At 43.5% G+C, this 19,637-nt stretch overlaps 1 protein-coding gene across 1 annotated transcript; it reads left to right on the top strand.

Annotated features, from left to right (window-relative positions):
• The first annotated feature begins 1,070 nt into the window (after window positions 1-1,070).
• Window positions 1,071-6,667, top strand: nt5m (5',3'-nucleotidase, mitochondrial). The gene is made up of 5 exons (XM_029457001.1): window positions 1,071-1,874; window positions 2,681-2,781; window positions 3,660-3,720; window positions 3,824-3,938; window positions 5,487-6,667. Exons 1-5 carry the CDS (start codon window positions 1,602-1,604, stop codon window positions 5,624-5,626), a joined length of 690 nt encoding a protein of 229 aa, XP_029312861.1. The 5' UTR covers window positions 1,071-1,601; the 3' UTR covers window positions 5,627-6,667.
• The last annotated feature ends 12,970 nt before the right edge of the window (window positions 6,668-19,637 follow it).

Below are 19,637 nucleotides of genomic sequence, written 5' to 3'. Positions count from 1 at the left end.
ATTATAGTCTGAAAGTATTATAGTATCATAACTGTCACAATTTCGATATTAGTTTGTTTTTTTAAGTATGTGTAACTTATTGTGCTTGTCTCATGGGTTAAGGGACTTAATTTGCCTCTTTCAGACTGCAGCAGTACTCCCTTTAAGAAAAAATACAAATACAGGAACTGACGTACAATTTGGGTTTTTAACAAAGATGTTATAAGATGTAAGAGCTCCTGTCCAGCTGACATTAAATCATACACAGATTATTGACTGGACACAAACCTTTTTTGTATTCCTTCAAAAAAATAAAACTTTCGTAAATGATCTTGTCTGTCACTGTAATTTTTGCAGATTAATTACATCAAGTCCTCAATTCTGAGAACATAGGAACCAGGTTCATTTCAATCTCGATCTCCATCCATCCATTCTATAAATTGCTTATAATATTCAGGGTTCAAACCCAGGACCTTGCTCTTTAGAGGAGTATAACTCCCAGCCCTTGCAGTTTTGAAGTTCCTTTATTTTATAGGTAATCATGAGAAATACTTTTAAATTAAGTATTCATTAGTGGCTTCAGACCATCATTATATATTCACTCTTTCAATATGGAAGTTTATTAGGTTCATCATCTTAATAAACTTGTAAAAATACTTACTTCTTACTCAATATATACTGATATTCTTTGTTTCAGTGGTGTGCCACCATATATCTAGTGTTACTGTAATGTGGTGTATTCAATTGTGCTATAATTGAGACAAATGTCTTAAACTGATTTACAATCCCTTAAAATGAAAAAAGAAAAGAAAAACACAGCTAAAACCCCAAAAATGTAGGAGAAAGAATTTCTCTCAAAGAACTTTTTGCAGAATATCACTTTTTCCACCAGGAAGTGGCTTTTATTTGTCACATCTAGGAAGAAATAGCCTCCACCTATTATAATAATAATAATAATAATAATAATAATAATAATAATAATAATAATAATAATAATAATAATAATAGTGACAAAAGGTTTTCTCTTTTGTTTCAAATTTGCAATCATGTATAAGTGCGACTGTGCGTATCCATGTCTCCGACACGAAACAACAGAGGAGTGAGTCATCTCGCTTCTCTCACATATCTTTGATGCGCGCATTCTTCTCGTACAGATTGTTCTCCGATCTTTTCTCCCTGGTGCCGCAGTACGAGTTGTGTACTTCTCGTTTTCTGCTCAGGTTGCACCAAAAGCCAAATGTTAACAGATGCTGTTGGTTTGAGAGAAGAAGCCTATGAGTCGTTGCCGGGCAGTTAATTCACACTTGACACACAGCTCCCATTACACTGTGACCAAAGGCATGTCACATGTAACCTGCCCGCTGCTGTGCGGCTAGCCGTCAGCTAGCTAAAATAAACTAACGACCGTTAGCTCAACTGCAGCTAACAAGGACGCACAGAATGTTAAAAGTTAAGCTGGAAGTGAAACAAAATGTCCAGTAAAGACAAATAACAACACAACCTATGCTAGGCCGCCGTATTTAGTAAACTTTTCGACTCCCACGCGGATTGATCCACTATTTCCACCGTGTTTGGCAGAAGTTACCGTTAGTGGCAGTTAGCGCAGCAGCCAAGAGTCAACAATGTTGTTACTGTTCACTTCACGCCTGCTCGGAACACGGAAAACTTTCCTCCGTCATCCGTTTAAGAGGATTTGCGTAAACATGTCGTCCTCCTCTCCCTCGGGTAAGAGACTGCGGGTTCTGGTTGACATGGACGGGGTCCTGGCGGACTTCGAGGGGGGGTTCCTGAAGAAGTACCGGGCCCGGTACCCGGAAGATCCCTACATCACCCTGGAGGACAGAAGAGGGTTCTGGGTGTCCACGCAGTACGGACAGCTGAGGAGCGACCTGTGTGTGAGTGCATACATGTGTCATATTAATGTTGTCACAGTCTGACACTGAGGCCATGGAGCTGGGTCCCCACTGAAATACTTACATTTAAGAGAATTTAATGAAGAATATATGTCATTTGCAGACTGAGGCAGAATGAATCACTCTATATTAACCACACATATGCTGTCCCATGTATGCATTTACACAAACCATGTTATGTTTTGTTTATGCATGTCATTACATAACATAATTTGTTGTTTCTTCCTTCGTTTTAACCCTGATGCTGATTTGTCATCATGCCTTACTCACTAAAGTTAAGCTTATTTTCACAGTCAAGAGTGGGAACATCACGTTAATATTAAAGCTTTCTGTGCAACTCAAAGATGTGGTGTAGCGATGAGATAGAATACTAAAGCAGTGACTCAACAACAGATTGTATTTTATATTTTACACTAATATATCTGTAAATCAATGTTTACTCATTTTGCACAAGCCCGTGAGGCGTGGATCTACTGCAAAACTATGCAACACACTAACTTAACGTGACCTTTGTATTGTCTTTATTGTCTAACTAAGCAATGCAAATATTTAAGATATAAGTTGTGTTATATAATGCAAAGTCGTAAACTAGGTCTCGGGTTTGTTGAACAAGAGCATTAAAGAATAGACGACAGACATGTTTGTCTCACTTCCTGCTTCGCTGCACGGTACCGTCTTATTGAACCTTTGAACATGACCGCTTCAGAGCACACGCACTGCTCCCTCCCGTGGATACACGCGGCATCTTATCGACGCACTAAGCCGTGTTTATGTTTCGTTCACTCCAGGAAAAAGCCATCAGTATCTGGGAGTCCAAGGACTTCTTCATAGAACTGGAGCCGCTGCCAGGAGGAGTGGAGGCGCTCAAGGAGATGGCCAAGATGGATAAGTATGTTCTGACTGTTGGCTCATCAAATACATGATGTAGTAACATGTGCTATAGATAGGCAGGGTGTGTGTGTGCAGTGTGTTCATAATAAGCAGGTTTAAGACACTTGTTTCTTTGTGAAGGTGCAGATATGTATGTTTCTATACGGCTGGAGGAATAGTTACAGCTTCATCCATAAGGTTTCTAAATCAACAATCGGATGCTGCTTCTCTGTTCATTGAGCTTACAGCAGATACAGATTAGGAAACACTAACGTCTTCGTGTTATGCTGATTGTTTCACACTCCAAACATTCACAACATGCTTTTCTTTAACCAAATCTTAATATGCCTTCAATCCATATTTGTTGTTGTTGAAGCAGCGAAGACGTTACACGTGCAGCACTATGTTTATACACACGATGAGACACTGCTGCGACGGCAGACGCCGAGGAGGACGTATTGATGGAGAGGTTCGGTGTTCTGTCGCGTTGCTGTTTCAGATTATATTGAGGAGCGTTGGCTGTTCTGGACAGATTAAAGATGGTACATGTAGGATAAGAGGAGCTTCAGTCCAGACGAGTTCGCAGCTATGTTGCTTTGGTGCTGAAGCATCCTTTGATCCGGACTTGACTTTGATTCTTCTAAGTGTAGTCAACATGCAGGAGGCTGTGAGCGTTCTCAGAAGCACACGACACATTGGAATAATGTCGACAAATAGCTTCCATATGCACATTTCCTCCGCCGCTATTGGCTGTGCATAGATCAGGGTTCTCACATGTTTCACGATTCTTCCAAGGTCCCCTGTCTGTCCTAAAATAAGAGCCAGTGTGTCAGGTGGAATATAAAAGCACATGTTAAATGTTTCCACTGTGTTCCTGTTGGTTCCTTCTCTCTGCAGCACAGATGTCTTTATTTGCACCAGCCCTATAAAACATTACACACACTGCCCGTACGAGAAGGTAAGCCCTCGACCAATCGACTACATCTATTCTGTTCCTTTTGGAAGTGACATCAGCGTTTCCCTTTTTCTAATGACGTCTCGTGTTCTGTGTGTTGGTTTAGTACGCCTGGGTAGAGAAGAATTTGGGCCATGACTTTCTGGAGCAGGTCATCCTGACCAGAGACAAGACGGTAATCACCGGCGACATCCTCATCGACGACAAGCCTGACATTCTAGGTGAGGACGGTGTGTGTGTGTGTGTGTGTGTGTGTGTGTGTGTGTGTGTGTGTGTGTGTGTGTGTGTGTGTGTGTGTGTGTGTGTGTGTGTGTGTGTGTGTGTGTGTGTGTGTGTGTGTGTGTGTGTGCATCGTATAAAAGATATACATTGATTTGCGTTTAATGGTGTGAAATAAGTGTTTGATCCTCTGAAAACATGACTTGGTGGAGGAACCCTTGTTGGCCGGCACAGAGCTCATGTTTCTTGTAGTGGGTCACCAGGTTTGCATCTCAGGAAGGACTTGGGTCCGCTCCTCTCTGCAGATCTTCGTCACATCCTTCAGGTTTGGAGGCTGATGTTTGGCAAATAGAAGCTTCAGCTCCCTCCACAGATTGTCTCTGGGATTAAGGTCCAGAGACTGGCGAGGCCACTCCATCACCTTAATGTGCTTCTTCTTTAGCCACTCCTTTGTTGCCTTGGCCGTATGTTTTGGGTCATTGTCGTGCTGGAAGATCCGTCCACGACCCAGTTTCAGTGTCCTGGCTGAGGGAAGGAGGTTATCGGCCAAGATGTTACGGTACATGGTCCATCCCCCCCTCGATGTGGTGAAGTCGTCCTGTCCCCTGAGCAGAGAAACATCTCCATGCTTGACAGTGAGAAGGTGTTCTTGGGGGTATAGTCAACATTTCTCTTCCTCCAAACACGGCGTGTCGAGTTGATGCCAAAGATCTCAATGTTAGTCTCATCTGACCACATCCCCTTCTCCCAAGCCTTCTCTGCATCATTCAGATGTTCATTGGAAGCTTCAGACAGGCCTCTACATGAGCCTTCTGGAGCAGGGGGCCTGGCGGGCGCTGCAGGATTTTAACGCATTACGGCGTAGTGTGTTACCAGCAGTTTTCTTGGTGACTTTGGTCCCAGCTGCCTTGAGATCATTGACAAGTTCCTCCCGTGTAGTTCTTGGCTGATCCCTCACCTTTCTCATGATCATGGATACCCCACGAGGCGAGATCTTGCGTGGCGCCCCAGACCAAGGGTGATTGATGGTCATGTTGTGTTTCTTCCATTTTCGAATAATCGCAGCAACAGTTGTCTCCTTCTCACCAGCTGCTTGCTGAAGGTCTTGTAGCTCATCCAGCCGTGTGCAGGTCCACAGTCTGGTCCCTGATGTCCTCAGACAGCTCTTTGGTCTGGCCCATGGTGGAGTGATGGATTCTGTGGACAGGTGTCTTTCTACAGGTGCTTTCTTAAAGCGAGAGGACTCATCTAACCGATCTGTCGGAGCCAGAACTCTTGTTGGTTTTCAGAGGATCAAATACTTATTTCACAGCATTAAATGCAAATCAATGTATATCTTTTATACGATGCAACATGACTCAGCATTATCCTGCTCGTGTCATGGCATGTGAGTGTTGTGATTGTTTGCAGACACGCTCTTCAGTGCATGATTTACACCATCAGTCAGCTGCCACAGCACGTGCACACTCAGGCAGGATCGGCGGAGGTTTGTAGCGAAACGTGTGGCTGTCAGTTACGTAATGTTTGTACCCAACATGTCTCCTGTTCAGGCGTCGAGCCCAAACCAACGTGGGAGCACATCCTGTTCACCGCCTGCCACAACAAGCATCTGTCCGTCAGCCCCTCCCAGACACGACTCCTGTCTTGGTCGGACGACTGGAGGGCCATCCTGGACAGCAAGAGGCAGTGACCCCCTCCGTCTTCCTGGAAGACTTGGGGGTCACTGCGACAACATCCTGGAGGCTCGGAGGAAACGCTGTCTCGCAGGGTAAAATACTAAAGATCATCCAAATGAACAGTAACACACACATGTTGGAGGATTCACACCAAGCAGACACTCTGTTGTTGGGAGAGGACATGCACGTGTTTGACCACAAGGGGGCACTCTGACACTGTGTGTGTGACGTGAACCACACCACATTTACACCAATTCCACTGAAGAAGCTGTGACAACAAAACATTTAGTTGGTGTTGGAGACAAAGTAGAGCCGTTTGAACTCACTGTGGTCGCAGACTTTGAGCTTTTTGGGGTTTTATTGTCGACAATTCTCTTTAAAATCAAAGTTTTTATTTTTGAGCCACAAGGCTGATGAGGAGCTGACGGTACTGTGTTGCTTTAATGAGTCAGTGACACACGACACTCTGCTACACACTCACATAGTCTCCAGGCACATGGAGAGTGTGTGCAATACATAAACATACTGTGAGGAAGTGACCTGGACTCACACACACACACACACACTAACTGTACTCGATGTGAGTGAGTGCTTCATCGTCTGTACACAGATGTCTCTTGTTTTGTAAAGAACAGAAATGGTGCTTTCTTTCTTTTTTAAACGTGTTTCCTCTGTTTCACTTCCATCTCTGCATCTTAAATGATACACTGGTGAGAAATAAATAGTATCACACACACACACACACACGTGCTGAACATGTTTATATGAATAAATAATAAAGGAAGAAAAGATTTTAAAATGAATATAAGAACCAAAACTCAACAAAGATGTTTAAACAACATATTTTATTATTATTAAACTCGCAATTTGCATATTGTAAGAACGTAATAGTACCTCAATGAAGAGCCACCTGTTGTACGCAGCGGTCCAGATCTTTCAATCAGATCTGTCATTAATTTTATTTTTACGAGGCACTTTCACAACACAATAAACTCTTTGTAATTATTTTACTCATTTGTGGTTTAAAAATAAATTTTGAGTGAAAAGCAAACATCCATGGACTCGGTTACTTTGTTCTTTGTACTTACAGCGCTGAGATCTGTCGTCTGTAATGTGTCTTTCTGTCCCTGTGTTGTTGTTTCGGGTCCAATCTCCTGCGTGGACATTCATGGGACAGTTTAACTGAACATGATGAACGGCCTCTTTGTAAGTTCCTCTCGCTGCTGATCGTGTCAGTTTGGAGCACGCAAAGAAGCTCCATGTGAACGTGACCCTGCAGCTTGTCCTCCGTGCATTTTGTCACATCAGGATTGACGTAGAGAAAGACACGAGAAGCATCTGCCTCTTTATGCCCAGAACACCTTGCATGTTGGATGGAAGGCGTGTTGGACCTCGGACTGTGGGAGGAAACCCAGAGGAGAAATTGTGAATCTTGTGAACCAAGATTTCTGTGAAGCTTCACAAAACATCTCAGTCCTGAGGTTCAGCGCTCATCTTTTCTTTCTTTGGCACAAAACCCTCAACCTGCACGTTCTGCACGTTCTCACTCATAACTCGCAGCTCGGTAAGTGGCCCTACACGACAAACGATGACTCTTTCATCTGCTTTGCACGCGCAGGGCTGCCTCTAGTGGCCGCAGTAATTATGACACGATGAAAGGAGGAAGTCCGGTGACGCAGTATAAAGAGCGAGGAAGTCGAGCCTGATGGTCGAACACACGCAGGACTTTCACAAAGTAGAAACCACAAGACTCGATGTAAGGTGACGTACGTAACGCAAGTAGTGCTGAGTGAATTCACAACGTTAACCACGTGTTGAAGGCTGCACGTTGAAAACAGACCAAGCGTCTGGGTATTCACACAGCTGAGGTCTGTTGAGCTCTCGTGTAATGTTAGAGTTGTGTTGTTGAATGAGCGGCTGGAGATTATCCCAGCATGCATTAGCAAAGGGCAGAGAGGCGCTCTGAATGGTTTCTGAGCAGGTCGACAGTGCACAGAGTTTATTTTTGTATTTTCACATTGTGAGCAACAACGTGGTGTGTTACAGACGTTACAGGCAGAATGAGCTCCATGTACACATCCACACACAACAAAGTTAGCATACAGAGCAAACACTGAAATATATCTGCTGAGATACTTTATTTATTTCATTCCTCCACATTTCAGTCCAAAACTAATGTTTACGAAACATAATTGGATGAAAGATAATGTGCTTGGCAGTCGACCGGAATTTAGTCTTTCGCCAAGTTCCTCTCAGCTTCCCACTTTATTGAGTTTGGCTCAGATAACGAGCAGATAAAGAAACTTCTGGTGTCTGTAGGAGTCTCCAGTCTCTCCACTCAAACAGGAGCTCCATGCTGAGAGTCCTCTGCAGCCGACGACATGCAAAGCATCACGTCACGTTTTTACAAACTGAAAGCATCACGTCACGTTTTTACAAACTGAAAGCATCACGTCACGTTTTTACAAACTGAAAGCATCATAACAAGACACTGAACACGTTCACGCTAACGTATAACTTCAGCTGCCACGTGCAGATCTTAAAAATCAAATATTATCTTGTGTGTACGGTCACGTGTGACTTTGTGTTGGTATATCATTAAAAAGTGGTCAGTCATCACACACACACACACACACACACACACACACACACACACACACACACACACACACTGACTCACTTCCACCCAAAACACCAGCTCAGTAAAACTAAATGATGTGTGTTTGGGCTCCGCAGTCAGACACACCTGCAGGCATACTTCTTCTGTACGTGTCATTTCACCTGGAGGCAAAACAATGTGTCGTGCTGTTCCTTTCAAAAGGGTGTGTGGGGGGGGGGGGGAATCCCCTCTTTCACTGCCTCTTCTTTTAGAGTTGCAGAAATATGTTGTTTTCACTGATATCATTGTGCAACACCAACAACCAGAGGATGTTATTGTGTACGCAGCTCCAACAGATGCAGAGAGATTTGTGTTTCACTTGGGAACATTGTGAGAGCCATTCGTGGTGCATTCATGCGGTGTCCGAATAATCCGAAAACTCGTTTGGAGTATCCCCATCTGTTGGATCTGTGGATGCGTCAGAGTGTGTTGGGAATCCTGACGCAGAGAGAACTTCTCCTTAAGAGAAACACACAGCTCTGTATTTATTGAGCATACTAAGGAAATGATCTGCACAGTACAGTTCGTATTGTGTTTGCAGATATAAAGTACAAGATGTCCTCAGCAGCACAGAAGGGGCTCGGAGTCAGCGTAACGTTTAGAATAGACTTAACCACGTGCTGCTGATGTTGTGTATGTGTGTGTGTGTGTGTGTGTGTGACTGACATATTCCACGGAAGCTTCCATGTTTGGGTTTGTTTGTGTACGAGCCAATCATTAATTTCTATAGAAAATGCATTCCATGCAGGGAAACGGTCCAGATGTACGACCAGGTAAAAGCGGAAGTACAGAAACAGCAATCAAGCACGTGCGAGCGGGTCAGGTGGGTCTCTGTTTGCTAGGTTTGTTTTTGTTCCTTCTGTCAGAGTCCCCCCCCCATCTCACACTCTCCTCTACTTCCATGTGTCTAATTGCTTTACAACAGAGAGGGAAAGACACACTCTGTTCCAGATGATCATCTGCACATCAGAATATTAAATCTGTGGTTTTACAGCCTGACGTGTGATTTACAATCTGGAGAAGTTACACTGGTCGTGCACGTAGCACCAGGAAACTGTGGGTGCTGCTTTGATGATGACACGACAATATTTTTGCAACAACAATGACAACAACAATATAATAATGTGAATGGAGTCGCTCGTGGTGAGAATGCTTTGAAGCCTGGGACGTTATTTTGGAACAATGTTCTCTCTGCTTCTCAAGACACATCTGAACAAAGCAGCTCAACTTCAACTTCCAATGAATAAATGTTGCTCCTGAACTGCTTGATATGTAAATATGCAACTGTTTCCACTTAAAAGACGATGTCATTGTTAGCTTTGCAGCTTGTTTCTGCCCCTGGTGGCCAACAACCAGCTGCACACGCAGGTGACGGGAACGTGTGCACGCGGGGTCGTCTCGTGTTCGTGCGTGAGAAATGTTCCATGTGCTCGTATGTAACGTCTGAGTCAGTGGTTAGCATGTTTTTGCCGGTGCCAGAGTGATTCATGTCTGTTGAGCAGGTTTATTGTTGTGTGTGTGTGTGTGTGTCTGTGTGTGTGTGTGTGTGTGTGTGTTCTGCTGAGCTGGTGTTATGGCTGGAAGTCGAACACTGCAAGTAATCACTGAAACAACAACACACCTGCACTCGACTACAGAAACACTGATACGCTTGTTGTTGCCCGTCTCTGTCCTCTGTTTACTGTACAAACTTTATAACAACTTTAAGTTTCTGTTCTAAACCCACAACAATGTCCGACGCTTATAAACCGACGGTATGGAGCAACATTGCGAACTTCCTGCACCTGGAAACGACGCTGATGAACCAAAACAATGAGCTGAAAGACGGTAAAAAGCTCTTTAGAGTTGAGAGGAAGAAGATCCTGTAGCTGCAATTCTGCATTATGTCTAGACCAGAATGCATTGCAGCTGCAAGTCATGTTGTGTTTTGAGTGCGGTGCATGAAAACATCTCTCACTGTTTTATAGTAGACGTAGATATCGACGAGGCACGTTAACGCGAGACAGAGGAGTCCAGAAGGATCAAACAATGTGGAGAATCAGAAGGTGGAATCTTCTTGTGGGCTGGAAGTAAACATGACATATATTCCATCGGTTTCTGTGAAAAGCTGCGGTTAAGAAACCATTAGTGTGTCACGTCAGGCTTACACAGAATGGGGCTTCATTTTCTTTTCAGAGGAAGAAAATGAAATTGACATTAATCTGTTGAGTGGAACAAGCTGTTCATTAACAACAGAATAGAATCTGAATCTGGAGGAGAGGACGGTTCCCATCGCATCCTCTCTACTTATGAACAAGTCCTGTTCTGCTGAACGTCCCTGGAAATGTAATTCACTTCCAAGTAAAGCCGATTTCGGCAGAAGAATTAAGAGAGCAGGAAGAAAACATTGTTATGTGAGGGAGTTAAATACTGTGTTTTACCAGAATGGCAGTCGGGAAAGAAACACCTGCTGTCTGCTGGGCTGTGTGTGGCTGATCATGATTTATTATGTGTGGGAAGAACAGCTTGTGTGTGTTTGTTTACGCCTGAATGTGTGTGTGTGTGTGTGTGTGTGTGTGTGTGTGTGTGTGTGTGTGTGTGTGTGTGTGTGTGGGAAATGGAAAGCAAAAGCAGGTACATTTCCACGGTGTCAGACGACATCACTTCACCGGGGAACGGATGAAGCTGTTGAGGGAACATCTGCACAGAGTATTAAAGGGGCTACTGTTTGAGTATGTTCTCTATGCATTACCTAAAATAAAGTCTATGTTTCCCATGAAACCCTGAACTTCCTGTCACAAATCCCCCTACGCATCCTACACTTTGGTTTTTGCTGAAAGTCACTAAAAACCTTCGTATTGTTGCGAGAAACTGCTGATTAGATCCACGCGGCTACAGAACTATGCATGCACGTAATTGTTGAAACTGCAGTTTTGATAGTGCCAAGGGTTCTTGCTTTCGACCCTAAAACAGCAGATTCCCACAAACGAAGATGCAGAGCAGCAGCTCTTGGTTACAGAACTACTCAGACAGAATATGAGGGAGTTTATCACATGACATTTATAAACCAGCCACGTTCAAAGCATGTAGCAAAAGCGATGTTAATGAATATATGTTCTATGTGTTTGAACCCTTTTAGGATCCTAGGTCAAGGCCAAGGTCACATCCAAACTCAGTGTGTTGCTGTGAATACTTCACATTCATGACTTGATGATTGAGCTGTTGAGTGGTCATTCTATGTGCATGCTGTGTGACACAACAGGCTGCGTGAACATCAGCAGGTTTAGTTTGCTTCACCTGCTGTTTTTTCAAGAGCTGTGAAGTTTTCCACTGAATCCAAGAGGATAAATAATGCAGCAAGCTCTGAGGCGAAGACAACTCAGAACTGCAGGAGCCGTGGAAATAGAGCATGACGCAGGCAAAACCGTGTGTGTGTGTGTGTGTGTGTGTGTGTGTGTGTCCTGAGAAGATAAAGGAGAAAAGAAAGAATGCTGCCAGTGCACTGCGTAGCTTGACTCGGTGTGTGTGTGTGTGCGTGAAAGCAAAGTGAGGTAAGAAGAGCTGCCGCCAAAAATCCCCTCGCTCTGAAGTGAGAAAGAAAAGTGCTAAAATAGGAAAGAAATTCATTTAAAAAGAGAGAAATTACAAAAATATATATCTTTTTTCTTATCTAGGAAGTGAATCATGTAAAAGTGTCTCTTCCAGGCTGCAGGGTGTTTGGGGGGGGGGGGAGACCATCATAGCAGCTAGGTGTGTGTTGTTGTCTGCTGCTCCATTGTGGAATGGTTAAAAAAAGGAAACAACACTTTATTTTATTTGATGCTGTGTCAGTCTGTTTGTCACGTTTTCTGTGACAGGGAACTTCACACGTCTTTGCCCAACAGATTGAAGCTGCTGCACGGGGGAAGTCTCACAGTGTGATACCACGTTGTGTTTGTGTGTGTGTGTGTGTGTGTGTGCGCGCCACTCCTCACAGTCAGTATGTTAATCCTCACATGGCTTTCCCTTCATTCCCCTGGTGTTATATTATTTTTAGACACAGATTGACGCTGTGTGTCGTAATCAGGCAGCGGGCAACTCAAGGGATCCCTAAAGCCACGATGCACACTACGTGTAACCTGTGTGTTGATTACATGCTATCATCATTTAATATGAACCACCCTGATCAAATGTGTCATTTGTGTTTCACAGCTACAGCCCTGTTTCATCAAGATGCTCTAATAATCGCTCATGAGGGGTTGACAACCATTTTATTGGCCCCCGTGTGTTGTGAGATATTGAGACGTCATGTGTGCCTCAATCATTCAGCGTGAGTGTGGCACTTCTAGAGGATGTATAGGGTTGTCTAGAAACTATGTGTGCAGTGTTGTCTAGAAACTGGATGTACAGGGTTGTCTAGAAACTGGATGTACAGGGTTGTCTAGAAACAATGTGTACAGGGTTGTCTAGAAACTGGATGTACAGAGTTGTCTAGAAACAATGTGTACAGGGTTGTCTAGAAACAATGTGTACAGGGTTGTCTAGAAACTGGATGTACAGGGTTGTCTAGAAACTGGATGTACAGGGTTGTCTAGAAACGATGTACAGGGTTGTCTAGAAACTGGATGCACAGGGTTGTCTAGAAACTATGTGTGCAGTGTTGTCTAGAAACTGGATGTACAGGGTTGTCTAGAAACTATGTGTACAGGGTTGTCTAGAAACGATGTATAGGGTTGTCTAGAAACAATGTGTACAGGGTTGTCTAGAAACAATGTGTACAGGGTTGTCTAGAAACTGGATGTACAGGGTTGTCTAGAAACAATGTGTACAGGGTTGTCTAGAAACTGGATGTACAGAGTTGTCTAGAAACAATGTGTACATGGTTGTCTAGAAACAATGTGTACAGGGTTGTCTAGAAACTGGATGTACAGGGTTGTCTAGAAACGATGTACAGGGTTGTCTAGAAACAATGTGTACAGGGTTGTCTAGAAACTGGATGCACAGGGTTGTCTAGAAACTATGTGTGCAGTGTTGTCTAGAAACTGGATGTACAGGGTTGTCTAGAAACAATGTGTACAGGGTTGTCTAGAAACTGGATGCACAGGGTTGTCTAGAAACTATGTGTGCAGTGTTGTCTAGAAACTATGTGTACAGGGTTGTCTAGAAACAATGTGTACAGGGTTGTCTAGAAACAATGTGTACAGGGTTGTCTAGAAACTGGATGTACAGGGTTGTCTAGAAACAATGTGTACAGGGTTGTCTAGAAACTGGATGTACAGAGTTGTCTAGAAACAATGTGTACAGGGTTGTCTAGAAACAATGTGTACAGGGTTGTCTAGAAACTGGATGTACAGGGTTGTCTAGAAACGATGTACAGGGTTGTCTAGAAACAATGTGTACAGGGTTGTCTAGAAACAATGTGTACAGGGTTGTCTAGAAACTGGATGCACAGGGTTGTCTAGAAACTATGTGTGCAGTGTTGTCTAGAAACTGGATGTACAGGGTTGTCTAGAAACTATGTGTACAGGGTTGTCTAGAAACTGGATGTACAGGGTTGTCTAGAAACAATGTGTACAGTGTTATCTAGAAACTGGATGTACAGGGTTGTCTAGAAACAATGTGTACAGGGTTGTCTAGAAACTGGATGTACAGGGTTGTCTAGAAACAATGTGTACAGGGTTGTCTAGAAACTGGATGTACAGGGTTGTCTAGAAACGATGTACAGGGTTGTCTAGAAACTGGATGTACAGGGTTGTCTAGAAACGATGTACAGGGTTGTCTAGAAACAATGTGTACAGGGTTGTCTAGAAACAATGTGTACAGCGTTGTCTAGAAACAATGTGTACAGGGTTGTCTAGAAACAATGTGTACAGGGTTGTCTAGAAACTGGATGTACAGGGTTGTCTAGAAACTGGATGTACAGGGTTGTCTAGAAACAATGTGTACAGGGTTGTCTAGAAACAATGTGTACAGGGTTGTCTAGAAACTGGATGTACAGGGTTGTCTAGAAACAATGTGTACAGGGTTGTCTAGAAACAATGTGTACAGGGTTGTCTAGAAACTGGATGTACAGGGTTGTCTAGAAACTATGTGTACAGTGTTATCTAGAAACTGGATGTACAGTGTTATCTAGAAACTGGATGCACAGGGTTGTCTAGAAACTGGATGCACAGGGTTGTCTAGAAACTGGATGTACAGGGTTGTCTAGAAACTGGATTGTTATCAGGTTGTCCTAAAAAGTCGCTTAAGACTCTTCAGTTGATCCAAAATGCAGCGGCACGTGTATTGACTAGAACTAGGAAACGGGATCATATTACTCCTGTATTAGCTGCACTGCACTGGCTCCCGGTAAAATACAGAATAGAATTCAAAATCCTTCTCCTGACTTACAAATCAATTAAAGGTCAGGCTCCAGCATATCTTAAAGATCTCATAGTACCTTATAAACCAACTAGAGCATTACGCTCCCAGACTGCAGGGTTACTTGTGGTTCCTAGAGTCTCTAAGAGTACAATGGGAGCCAGAGCCTTCAGCTATCAAGCTCCTCTCCAGTGGAACCAGCTTCCAGTTTGTGTTCGGGAGGCAGACACACTCTCCACATTTAAGAGTAGGCTAAAGACTTTCCTTTTTGATAAAGCTTATAGTTAGGGCTGTCTCAGGTTTGCCCTGGATCAGCCCCTAGTTATGCTGCTATAGGCTTAGACTGCCGGGGGACACCTCCCTGCTCTCTTCCTTCTCTCCCTCTCTCTTCTTCTCCCTCTCTATCTGTATGCATTTATGTAAATGTATGTTACTAACTCACCATCCGGGGTATCATCCCCGGAGTGTCTGTCTCTCATGTGGCAGGTTGCCACTGATAAAGTTTACGTCAGGATCATGAATCGTGACAGCGCCTGCTGACCTGGTCCTGCTGGACACCGGGAAGCCTTATTGACATTTTCCTGGATTCATCCAAACTTTCTATTTCTTTTTTTTCCAACACAACATAATTTCTGTCAAATGTTGTATTTGTACTATGTTGTTTATCCTGTACACACGACATCTATTGCACGTCTGTCCGTCCTGGGAGAGGGATCCCTCCTCAGTTGCTCTCCCTGAGGTTTCTTCCATTTTTTCCCCTTTAATTTTGGGGTTTCTTTTAGGAAGTTTTTTCTTGTGCGATGTGAGGGTCTAAGGACAGAGGGTCTGAGGACAGAGGGTGTAAGGACAGAGGGTCTAAGGACAGAGGATGTCGTAACCTGTACAGTCTGTAAAGCACACTGAGACAAATGTATAATTTGTGATATTGGGCTATACAAATAAATTTGATTTGATTTGATGTACAGGGTTGTCTAGAAACTATGTGTACAGTGTTATCTAGAAACTGGATGCACAGGGTTGTCTAGAACAATGTACAGGGTGTAGAACTAGGGTTAATGTGCAGGGTTGTCTAGAAACTATGTGTACAGGGTTGTCTAGAAACGATGTACAGTGTTATCTAGAAACTGGATGCACAGGGTTGTCTACAAACAATGTGTACAGGGTTGTCTAGAAACTGGATGTACAGGGTTGTCTAGAAACTATGTGTACAGGGTTGTCTAGAAACAATGTACAGGGTTGTCTAGAAACTGGATGTACAGTGTTATCTAGAAACTGGATGTACAGGGTTGTCTAGAAGCTATGTGTACAGTGTTATCTATAAACTGGATGCACAGGGTTGTCTACAAACAATGTGTACAGGGTTGTCTAGAAACTGGATGCACAGGGTTGTCTAGAAACTATGTGTACAGTGTTATCTATAAACTGGATGTACAGGGTTGTCTAGAAACTATGTGTACAGGGTTGTCTAGAAACGATGTACAGGGTTGTCTAGAAACTGGATGTACAGGGTTGTCTAGAAACTGGATGTACAGGGTTGTCTAGAAACGATGTACAGGGTTGTCTAGAAACTATGTGTACAGGGTTGTCTAGAAACTGGATGCACAGGGTTGTCTAGAAACTATGTGTACAGTGTTATCTAGAAACTGGATGCACAGGGTTGTCTAGAAACAGGATGTACAGGGTTGTCTAGAAACTGGATGTACAGGGTTGTCTAGAAACAATGTGTACAGTGTTATCTAGAAACTGGATGTACAGGGTTGTCTAGAAACAATGTGTACAGGGTTGTCTAGAAACTGGATGCACAGGGTTGTCTAGAAACTATGTACAGGGTTGTCTAGAAACAATGTGTACAGGGTTGTCTAGAAACTGGATGCACAGGGTTGTCTAGAAACGATGTACAGGGTTGTCTAGAAACAATGTGTACAGGGTTGTCTAGAAACTGGATGCACAGGGTTGTCTAGAAACTATGTGTACAGTGTTATCTAGAAACTGGATGCACAGGGTTGTCTAGAAACTATGTGTACAGGGTTGTCTAGATGAGAGGTCAGTTAGTGATTCACAAGGCTTTTGGGCTACCACCATCATCAACTCTCGACCCACGCTCGTCTGCTGAGGTTGGGTGCATCAGTGCATCATTTCTACGCAATGACTGTTCAGACATGTGCACACACGCACGCAGTCAAAACATTCAACACTTTCATTCCTGTTCATGTTGATTAGAGTGTTTCACATTCCCAGAAATACTCTGCTCCTCGTACATGACAGCAGAGCCTTGCAGTAAGGTAATTGCTACAAAGGATCGTCATCCAAATAGTCAAATTAAATTTAAATATACTTTGAGCAATACTAAATAAAGTGCAAAAATAAGATGCATGTGATTTTCCGATTTATTAATCAGTGTGTATCCAACATTTTATCGTAAATTACCGACGGCCTCTTCAACAGGTCCTCCATTGTCCAACGCTTCACCACATTATAAAACCACGAGTGGAGGAAGTATGAGAATGCTATGACGTCAGTGTGACGTCGTCTCATCTCAGGGAGACGTTGTCTCTTAATCTGCCAGTGACGGTGGAGCGGTTTCAATCTTCTCGTCTAATTTAAGGTCAGAAGTGTAATAAGCAAAGACCAAAAATATCAGGCTACTCTTTGAAAGCTGTAACATAAACCCAGAGAAGCGAAACATAAACACTGAACGGTTCCAGAGATCTTGTGTTTTTTACTCTAAGAGTACCGATTTCAAACTGGAAGCAGGAATCCACTGAAACACTTTACTTCCCCACAAGAGATGAGAAAACAACACTTGAGGAAACTGCTGTGAGCAGAGCCGGGAGGTGAACGATCGAGACGTCAGACTGAAGGATGCTTCACTTTCCTCTATCCACCCGACTTGAGCTCCTGATGACAGACATGCAATCATTGTGTGTCTCTTTGTGGTTCTTTCTGCACATTTCCGTAGTCGTTGTGAGTTTCATTTATGTTTCTTTGTTGTCATGCACGTTGAAAGGAGCCAGTTGAGGTGGTTCATCTAGTAAGGAGTCACCTGGGCGCCTCCCTAGGGAGGTGTTCCAGGCACGTCCAGCTGGGAGGAGACCCCGGGGAAGACCCAGGACTCGGTGGAGAGATTATATCTCCTCACTGGGAACACCTCAGGATCCCCCAGTCGGAGCTGGAGGATGTGGCCCGGAGAAGGGAAGATTGGGGTTCCTTACTGGAGCTGCTGCCCCTGCGACCCGATCCCGGATAAGCGGTGGACGATGGATGGATGGATGGATGGATGTTGTCATGTTGAGACATGGCCGCTGGACCTCTACCTGGTGCACCTGTTCATCCATCAATGTGGTCCCCAAGTAACAACACATATCAGGTGAAAGACAACAAACACACATAAGGTCAAATCTGTCACCATCAGTTTCTGTCCATCTCTCTACAGCGTACAGTCTTCAATTCAATTCAATAAGCTTTATTGGCATGAATGTAACAACAAGGACAATATTCCAAATCATGTCATCAAGTAATAATAAAAATAAGATTCTAGAGAACAAGGTACAATTCATACAATCAAGTGTGTGTGTGTGTGTGTGTGTGTGTGTGTGCGTGTGCGTGTGTGTGTGTGTGTGTGTGTGTGTGTGCGTGCGTGCGCGTGTGTCCAGTTGTCTGCATTTTTATTTATTTTTTCTGTTGTTTTGTTGTTGTTGCTAAAGATGGAAATATTTGCACATTTGCCTTCTTTTCATGCTCAACCATCAGAGTCCTGCTCCTCTCTGTCCTCCAGCAGTCCAGAGGGATGTGAAAGGATCTCTGTGTTTAAAAGTGGAGTGTAAATAAATATGTCCAGTGAGACACTTTTACACATGTTTATTAACACACATCAAATAACACGTATAGGAACCTTTGACTCGCAGTACGACGATGAACAATCAGATGATTAAATCCTGTTTAATCTGCAGTTGTTAAAGTAGTTCCTGACATAGTTTGAGTCACAATTGCAGGTTCCAGTCTTCAGTTATTGAGAGCTTCTGTTCAGACTTCATAGAAGCTGCAGCGGTCCAGAACTCTACATGAGCAATTCTCCAAGTGTACTTCCTGTCAGCTGACATCAGAAAGCAGTGAAAGTAGGATCCTAACAAGAGTCTGGGCTTCTTCCATGCAAGACACTTTCAAATGAACTGACAGGATGAATTATTCACGTGGAGCGATGACAGTAGATCAGATCGGCTAAAATAAAGCCTTCTGGGAACGCATGATGCCCTGTAGCTGCTGCTAACACAGAGTATTACATCACGCTCTCCTCTGTAACTGTAATCTGACACTCATGTAGGAAGAAGAAAGCCTGGCGACTATAATTATAGTGACATAAAGCTGCTGTGACGCTTTCACTGCAGGTCATCAATGCGACAGTCTGGTAGATATAAAACTGAATACAGCGCAGATATCTCAACGTGCAGAAGAGACATCGATTAGGAAAATGACAGTTTAAATTCAATTTTCAATACATATGAAACACATGTAAACATTTCTGTTTGGGTTTTGACATTTCTGTTTTCTGCACATGTCTTGATTTTGTACGTGCACACGTTAAGACGCACGCTTATTACAGGAGTCTTCACTTGATCAACAGAGGCCATGACACGTTCAGTCACGGACATTACCGCGTGATCAGCCTCAACACATGGTGTGTGACAGGACCTGAACATCAAAGGGAGCGGGATGCATCACACACACACACACATTACAGTGTCATCACACACTTAATGTGTGATGATTATGTGTGGGGCTCATTATTCTGTTTCTTCCCATTTTTCATCACAAATTGCAGGAAAAAGCACCTGAAGTGGTCCACAGACTGTTTAATTAAGGAATGTAGAGGCTCTAAATGAATCCTACAGGTATTATCTCAGGTCCTACCAAACCAAATACTGCACATGCCTCACCCCCCCGAGGCGTGCCAGGCTCCTGGGACGATCAAAGCCCAGACAAGTCTACAAAAAGGTCTTAAACTCCATTTTCCGAGGGACTAAATGTTGTAGTTTGTTTTCAATACGTTT

The sequence above is a fragment of the Cottoperca gobio genome, chromosome 19 (assembly GCF_900634415.1).
Source record: "Cottoperca gobio chromosome 19, fCotGob3.1, whole genome shotgun sequence".
NCBI lineage: Eukaryota > Metazoa > Chordata > Actinopteri > Perciformes > Bovichtidae > Cottoperca > Cottoperca gobio.
The sequence above is the reverse complement of the archived record's forward strand: the minus strand, read 5'-3'. Positions and strand labels throughout refer to the sequence as shown.

What these genes read in the sequence shown, in the direction of transcription:
- nt5m (XM_029457001.1), top strand. Translation starts at nt 1,602, where the DNA reads ATGTTGTTACTGTTCACTTCACGCCTGCTCGGAACACGGAAAACTTTC. An exon ending in CACACTGCCCGTACGAGAAG is followed by an intron (nt 3,721 to 3,823) that starts GTAAGCCCTCGA and finishes GTGTTGGTTTAG; the next exon opens with TACGCCTGGGTAGAGAAGAA. An exon ending in CGACAAGCCTGACATTCTAG is followed by an intron (nt 3,939 to 5,486) that starts GTGAGGACGGTG and finishes TCTCCTGTTCAG; the next exon opens with GCGTCGAGCCCAAACCAACG.